Source organism: Cryptomeria japonica, chromosome 4 (assembly GCF_030272615.1).
Source record: "Cryptomeria japonica chromosome 4, Sugi_1.0, whole genome shotgun sequence".
NCBI lineage: Eukaryota > Viridiplantae > Streptophyta > Pinopsida > Cupressales > Cupressaceae > Cryptomeria > Cryptomeria japonica.
In genome coordinates, this window is record NC_081408.1 from 553,077,874 (window position 1) to 553,086,087 (window position 8,214).

General features: G+C 32.2%; 1 protein-coding gene across 1 annotated transcript; it reads left to right on the forward strand.

The window, feature by feature from the left end:
- The first annotated feature begins 525 nt into the window (after positions 1 to 525).
- Positions 526 to 3,894, forward strand: LOC131070279 (high mobility group B protein 1). The gene is made up of 8 exons (XM_058005787.2): positions 526 to 706; positions 2,410 to 2,490; positions 2,623 to 2,748; positions 2,942 to 2,999; positions 3,105 to 3,149; positions 3,240 to 3,320; positions 3,426 to 3,491; positions 3,635 to 3,894. Exons 2-8 carry the CDS (start codon positions 2,432 to 2,434, stop codon positions 3,647 to 3,649), a joined length of 450 nt encoding a protein of 149 aa, XP_057861770.1. The 5' UTR covers positions 526 to 706; positions 2,410 to 2,431; the 3' UTR covers positions 3,650 to 3,894.
- The last annotated feature ends 4,320 nt before the right edge of the window (positions 3,895 to 8,214 follow it).

An 8,214-nucleotide genomic window follows, 5' to 3' on the forward strand; every position in this document is an offset into this window, starting at 1 on the left:
GGACAAACGAGTAGTTAACACCCAAACCTACTCTACATTTAAAGACTAGGTAGAAAGATGTTTAAACTCCTTATAAAGTGGTCTTTTTTTACATTATTTTATAGTTTTGTTAGGCATTAATTCCTCCTTGTCAGCCACATCACTCGCAAAAGGCCAAGAAAAACCGTCACACGTGGCAGGCAAAAGACCACTTCAAAAGCATTTCAAAGTCCACGCACAAATCTCCACGAAAGAGAAACGATGATAAAAGATAACCGTCGATCCAAACACACGGATTGATGACGTGGCGAAAGTTTAATGAACGGGCCCACTATCTCTTCCAATAAAAAGGCCTTCATCATTTTCCCGCCCACACTGCTTGAAAATTTCGATGAAATGAAATTAATATTTTAATAACGTCCACGATAACACTTGAATTTAGCCGGTTAATTACGGGTAATTGCCGGTAGAGCTGTGATCCGTGTGAAGCGGGGCCGACCCGTACATGTTGAACCGGTAGATCATATAAAGTCAATTCATTTGATCTCCCTATTACTTATTACCGCTAAAGATATTCCGAGTAAGATCTGCTCTTTGTTTGTTCTTATCGCAGAGTAGAATTTCTTCTGTTCAAGTTCCAAAGTTACTGTTATATAGAGACGCTGTACTGTAGCGGATCACCATTGCATCAGGAGCAAGGAAGCTTTCGCTCACATTTGCTTTGAAGGTATGCTAGGGTTTCAATTTTCTTAAGAGATCTTTTCCTTTTATGCTGTCTATTTCTGGGCCCATAATTTGGCTATTTTATTGACTATTTTCTCAGTTTAACATGTTTCTGTTGGAGGAAAGTGTGATTCATCTCTTGTTTTTCTAGTCTTCGAATATTTTACTGGGGAGGGATTTAATGTCTGAATGTGTGGTTTCTGGTTATTTAGGGGTTAAATTTTGCAGGATTTTTTTGACTCATTTTTCGTAATTTGTCTGATAATTTTAGGAGTTAGTTTAGGCTCATGTTTATGTTGCTTTTACTAGTCGTGCGCCAACTGCATTTTCGTTTAAACCACAAAATATTTTTATTTATGTGGAGATTAGAGATTTTTTTTTTCTGATTTTGATGTTCGTCTAATACGGAACTATTTTCTAACTGAAATTCGAAATTCTATTTAAAGTAATGATCCTTAACCTGTCTTTCCCTGCATTGCGATATTTAATTATTTTATCTCACAACATAAAGTAATGTATAGAGATGCAAAATTTATCAGTAAAACAAGAAACACCTATCCTTGTACATTGTTTTATAGTGTTTAATGTTCAGAACTGTAAAACATAAACATCTTCACTTGTGTTTTTCCATCAGTAGTGCATGTTTTACCATTTAGGCTAGAAACATCCATACGTTGTAATTTATATTATGTTGTTGAATTGGGAGTATTTAACTTTGAATACGGGTTCCGAATCCCCCTGTGTTGTTAAAAGCCTAAAAAATTGCATGCATCATGGAATTTCTGTCAATGGTTTTTGAATAATTGAGTAGGAAGTCTTGTGCCTTTTTTATTTTTTTGTAAATATTTGTTGTGAAATACCCGAGGTGTTTTAGATCTGTTCATATCAGGACTCCATTTATTCCCCTTTTAGATAAATGGGTCAGGGTTTGGTTTTGTGACGGTTCCGACTCCGAGTTATTGGTTTGATGCTTAAGCATTTCCCTGCTTTAAGGTTTTTTGACATTTAAATAGCTCCGCATTGTTCAGGTTTCATGGTAGACTTGGAAGCTGCCGTAGAATTTGCATTTTTGTGTGCGTTTGTTCCTTTGTGCTTGGTTGCACAGGAGTTTCCAAATGTTTTTTTAAAATAAAATCTCTTTGGCTTTTTCTGCCTTATATTTTCCTCTAAAGTAGCACACGGTATTTGTATGTCTTTTGGACGGTTTTTAGATGTGTTAGCGTATCGTTTGCCTTTGGCAGGTGGTTCCATCTTTCGCGTCACGCATATGCTACTTGCAGCAGGTTTAAATTTGTCAATCTATATATCATTATTATATATGTGGGGCTTTTCTGGTTTGTCGCAGATCATTCTTATCTAGTTACATGCACGACATTTGTTTTATTAAGTGGCTTTTTGTTTGTCAGATAACCTAATTTATGTTATTTCCCTCTTTTGCCACTTTCTTATTTGTCTTGTCGACTGTACTTGGAGATTGTTTCATGCCAAATTTGTGGATCCTTTTCCCTTTGGTTGCAATGCTTCCTTTATTATTTGTGCAGCTTCATGGTAATAGAAACATCTACATTATTTATTTTTGAGACATGGTATCATGTTACATTATTTATTTATTTTTGAGACATGGTATCATGTTACATTATTTATTTTTGAGACATGGTATCATGTTAGCCTTGAAATTTCACCTATCGATCTGACTTTTGTGTGCAGAGTTTTGTCTGTTTCTTTGAAGATGAAGGGTGGGAAGGCGAAAGCTGAGCAATCAGATTCTTTGAGGGTTGTGGGTGACAAGTAAGTATACAAAAGTATCATTTAGGTTTCCAACCTTTAATGGGATAATCATCCCCTGTTTTTCCAAGCTTTTCTTGTAATTTCAGACCCTTTATTTGGTTGTTTTGATAACATGTATTGCATGTTTGGCAGGAAAATAGGAAAGCAGAAGAAGGCTCCTACAGAAAAGCAACTTAAGCGTCAAGCCAAAAAGGAGAAGAAGGCTAAGAAAGATCCAAACAAGCCTAAAAGACCACCAAGTGGTTTCTTTGTATTCCTGTAAGTTGAACAGCTTAAGATGATTATCAATCTTGTTGCATAGTTTGAGATTTAATAACAATGCGCTTTTCTTGAGCTTTTGATGTAGCTTTGAACTGTTAACATATTTCGTTACCAGCTTATCTGGCCAAAGACACGCATAAAATATTAAATGATCTTGCATCTAGAATAACCAAGTTATTATCTTTTGAAGGGAGGGATTTAGAAAGCAGTACAAGGAGGCAAATCCCAATTCAAAATCTATATCCGCTGTAAGTTTGTTAAAGAACTGAATTCCCGGATTGTTCATGCTCTGTTTCTTATTTATTTTACTCTATTATTTTACAAGCTGTTGAACTGTGTTTTGCTTTTGATAGGTTGCAAAGGCTGGAGGAGAAAAATGGCAGTCAATGAGTGAAGCTGTTGGTTCTATTTCTCTGTCTTTGTAATTAATGACATATGAAATGTGTGTTTTATATTATGCATTAACACGATCTTTGCTATCTTTGCAGGAAAAGGCTCCCTTTGAAGCGACTGCTGCAAAGAAAAAAGCTGAATATCAGAATGCAATGGCTGCTTACAACAATAAACAAGTGATGCCCTTATGTTTTTTCGAAAGTCTCTTTATCATTGTAATTATTTTTCCACATTTTTGTGGTATACTCCTTCCTCATACCCTGTTATTTCTTTTACTACAGGAGGCATCTGCTGAAGAGTCAGACAAGTCCAAATCTGAAGTTAACGATGAAGAGGATAGTGGAGAGGTAATATTAGCGTGTTTACTTATCTTGTCTTTAGCAACTTTTAAGGTGCAATTTATCAACTACTATGATCTTACATTCCTTATGCTAAGATGTAATAAATCAACAAAGTAATAATTGTACTAATTACATTTCTATATTTGCAGGAGGAAGATGATTAGGTGTTTTGTTTTCTCCTTGCTGACAATGATGTTTCTGGACATTGTCTAGAAAAAAATTTATAACTTCCTGTACATGTCATTTCCCTCCCAATTTTGTACAAGGGTATTCTCACTTGTCGCATCGTGGTGAAGATGATTCAGAACATCTTTTTGTATTTCAAGATATGAATATTCCTTTTGTATTGACCTGTTGATTAATGCAGGAAATCATTAATATTGATTTTTTGGAACATTACCTTGGCAAATGTTATCGCATGGACTTTCAAAATGAAAACCACTAATGGGTTGTTCTCATTATGTTTGGCAACAGTTTTATGAGTTTAGTATGGATAGTAATAGTTTACTGATTATATTCGTGAAGAAATGGCTGTTTTATGATTTGTCATGCTAAATGATGCGTCAATTGGTCTTATGGAAAATGTGTTCACTGTTTTTTGAAATCCTAATGTTGACAACGTTTCATGCTAAATAATATATTAACTGGAGGTTATGGGAAATAGTGTTTTGATGATTGAGAATGATTGTTTTACGATTTTATTATGGGACAAGAGGTGTCAATGGTAGAAGGAATAATGAAATGAAATGTCGGTGCATATGCTCTACACAAATCAATTATTCGAATGAGATATATAATGTTAGCCTACATAGCTTCACATGATAAAAAAGTTGTTAATGGAGGTTGCTCGCTCTTATACACAATTGTTCAACTGTAATTTGTTTTGTAGTTCGTCATGTCTTTGTTTAATTATATATTTAGTTGTCTTTTTTTAACAAAACTTTATGAATTGCAGTTATTTGGTTGTAAAAGTAAAATACAGTTACACTTAATTGTGATTTAGGTTAAATGGATTAGTTTTAGTTTAGTAGATTAGTTTAGATTTACTAGGTGAATAGTTTGGGGGTTAATACATTTTGAAGTTAAATGAAGTTTGAAAAATGAATCTATATTGATAGAGGTATTTAGTTAATTGATTGATTAAAAGGGCAAAAAAGTCAAGGAGTGGTGCTTGCAATGGTTTAAAGTGAGTTGGTTTTCATTTTGCAAATATGACTAAGTGATGGAGCTGTGCTAATGTAAACAGGATTATTCAGTAAAGTTCAATCATGCTTGCATACACAACTTTGAAAATACATGATGAGAAATGAAATGGATTGTTTATGAACATTTTGAAGTTCATCTTCTTATGTGTAACTATTGGCAAGTACATAAACACTCAACTTATAGTGGATCACCTTTACTATCATACTTGTGAGATAAGTGTTAGAAATTCACTTTAGTAAATCACCTTTACTATTATACTTGTGAAATAAGTGTTAGAAATTCACTTTAGTAAATCACCTTTACTATTATACTTGTGAAATAAGTGTTAGAAATTCACTTTAGTAAATCACCTTTACTATCATGGTTTATAAAATAGGTGTTAGAAATTCACTTGGTTTAGTATATAAATCAGAGTGTCATGTGTAAAAGGAATGTGCAATTTCAAATGGATAAAATTTGATGTTTCAGAATTTCACTAATTATTGTATGTATCCACATCCATGTGTTTGTGTATCATGTGTAATAATGTGGAATGTGTTATCAGATGGTGGCATTTTATCCTTAGCTTGTTCTTTGTATGGATGTCCATGATATATGCTTGTTCAATATCTAATATAATAGAATATGCTTGAAAATAATTAAAATACATCCAAGGAGATCAAGAGAATATTCATATGTTGGTCTATATCAAAAAGTTATATGTCATCATGTGTATACAAAGATCCATGGGATCCATTGGGGAATGCCACTAGAGATTGTGGTGATGAATTATCTTGATCACAACTTTATAGAACATCATTGTGCTTATCATCAAATATGATAGCCATAAGATAGAATTATAGTCATAAAGTTCATAGATGACAATCCCAAATCAACATGTACATCACACTAGGGATGGAATATGGTGTCGAGTGAAGGTGAAACGTGTGTATACATCAAGCATATACCATAAGAGTTATAAGGGGATAATGAATCAAGAGATGGAAGTGTAATTCATAAATGCAAATGAAAAGCTATTATACTCATTTATGTATAATATCAAATGAGCCAAGATCTTGCTTTGGATTGGGTAAATATATGGCTGAAGTAGTAATTAGTTCATGTGCTACAAAAGGTCTACCATCGTAAAGCAAGGTGACATAATAAGTGGTCTTCCATGTGAAGGGGAGAAAATATCCACGATACAACAATGTGAATTTATATAAAAACCTTAATGCGAGGTATTAAAGGTGGGCATGGCACATAAAAGAGAGCACATTCAAGCTCAAAACACTAATAAAAAAGATGTAATATTGTGTAAGAAATGAGTGAGAAGTATAAGCATTTCAAATCTCAAAATAAGATGTAAATTTTAAATAGGGATATTAATTTAATGCTAGTTTACATTGTTTCATGATATGATTTGATTTCTATTCCTACATGTGATGACATGTTTGAGTATAGGTATTCTTTTGTTTATTTTATGTCTTTTTTTCACTTTCTTCAAATTCAAGGAGAAACTATAATAGTGTAAGGGTGAATTTGCATACCAATGCAAATTCTAATTTAGTTTTGGATACGTTTTGATAGAATAAATTAATGCAATTGCTTAAGAAGTGGCACACCATGTTGTTTAAGTTTAGATCCTTCCCAATCTCTTGCCAAAAATATCTAAATCTAATACCATCCTAGTCTTAACCTCGTACTCATTCTCTCCATTATTAGCCTACAATTCAACATCTATTCATTGCCTCAAGATCTTGTTTTACTTCTCTTATGCTGATTGTGTTGTATGAGTTTGATTTTTAGCCATGTCTGATTGACCCTTGTTAAAATTGTAGAATTATCACCCATTTCTATTAGATGATGAAAGCCAACTTGGTACATGTTTGTTTTATTTTTTATCTTGTTATTTGAATATTTATTTGTATAATTAGAATCGTCAAGGAACAAGAACATCCACATTTTAATTTATTTGTATAATTAGAGAATTAGGAACACATTTGCATTAATATTTTCAAGTAAGCCATTACATGCTCGAGTTTGTTACCTTCAATAATTGCCAAACACCATAAATCTTGTCTTTCAAGTGGGATGATTAAGAATAATCTGACCTTCAAAATCCAACAACTGCCTTAAGGTATTTTTAAGTATGGCCATTCATTGTGTAACATTTCTCTTGCTTGCACTATTTTCTTTATAATAATATATTTTAGTGTGATTTACACTATTGAATGGTTTTTTTGATTATGACAGATTCACACATGCATTTGATGATTTAACTAAGGCTTTCTTGATATATTCAAAGTCATTATGAGCCTTATAAATCATTTCAAATTTCTTTGATTGTTCTTAAATGAGCATATCAATGATAATGGCATAAGATTTAAATCCTTGTCTTCTAAATTGTTCACTTCGTGCTATCATGTTAAGTTACAAAAATTAGTATTAAGGGACTTCTTAAACTAATTACTAAAAATGTGTATCTAATAGTTTTACAAATTTTATAAATCTTTATGCACATTTGGAAATATGGCTGAATCCAAGTTACTAGCACACAATGTATTCAAATAAGGTTTTATTTCAAAAGTTAGATAACATTCAAAAGCTAATTATCCAAAGGAAATTGTTAACTTTGCATGATTACTTTAAATTTTAGTAGCATTAATTTGTTTTTTCTTCCTTCTATATATTTATTAGATCCCAATATGCCACCTCTAAAGAGCTACAAGAAGAATGAATTTTATAATTTTTAAAGAGACAAAGGGAATACCACACAATAATGCATGAGATTAAATCATAGAGTGCAAGCTATTAGCGACAACAACATGATCCAGGTTGAAAGTGAATAGGTATTTGGGAATTGACACAAATCCATTTCCCACTAATGCAAATCATATATTGAGGTACAAAATACTATTACTATAGATTGAAAAAATGGGATGATGACACTATGGATGATTATCATCTAGAACATCGAGATGAATTACATTTGAACACTTTGTGGGTACCATTAAGATTGAACCTACATATTCTTCTTTTTCAAGTCATACCCATTGGCTATACATTTTCATTTTGAACCTCCACAGGAGAATTATTATGGTATATTATACATACCTAGTACTCTTAAATGTTCACCAGCTGCTTAATTTATTATTTATCTATCATTACAATATAATGTACATGTATTGAATAGATTCAATTCAATAGTCATATTTGACACCAACGATATGCATATCTTGATATTTATTTGCAATGACTTATAAAATGTTAATCAATACATTGAGATGCATTGTTATACATTTGATAGTGGGTCCAAAAGGACTAGTAGTATTATGTAATCAATGATTTGATAGATTTGGTATGTAGCTATATTAAAATAGATAGCACAATGTAAATCCATTTCTTCTATTTCACAACAATATGTAAGATTTTAATCAAAAGAAAGGTGTTAGTTGAAACAACTTATTATTAAGTGTTGAGGCACTTTATAGTAGACACATATTATAAAACATCAAAACATGTTTGATATGAGAGGTACAAT

Bases quoted from the DNA above. Each gene is read 5' to 3' on its own strand.
- LOC131070279 (XM_058005787.2), top strand. From the start codon at position 2,432: ATGAAGGGTGGGAAGGCGAAAGCTGAGCAATCAGATTCTTTGAGGGTT. The intron at 2,491-2,622 runs GTAAGTATACAA...CATGTTTGGCAG, and splicing joins TTGAGGGTTGTGGGTGACAA to GAAAATAGGAAAGCAGAAGA. The intron at 3,150-3,239 runs GTTGGTTCTATT...CTATCTTTGCAG, and splicing joins GGCAGTCAATGAGTGAAGCT to GAAAAGGCTCCCTTTGAAGC.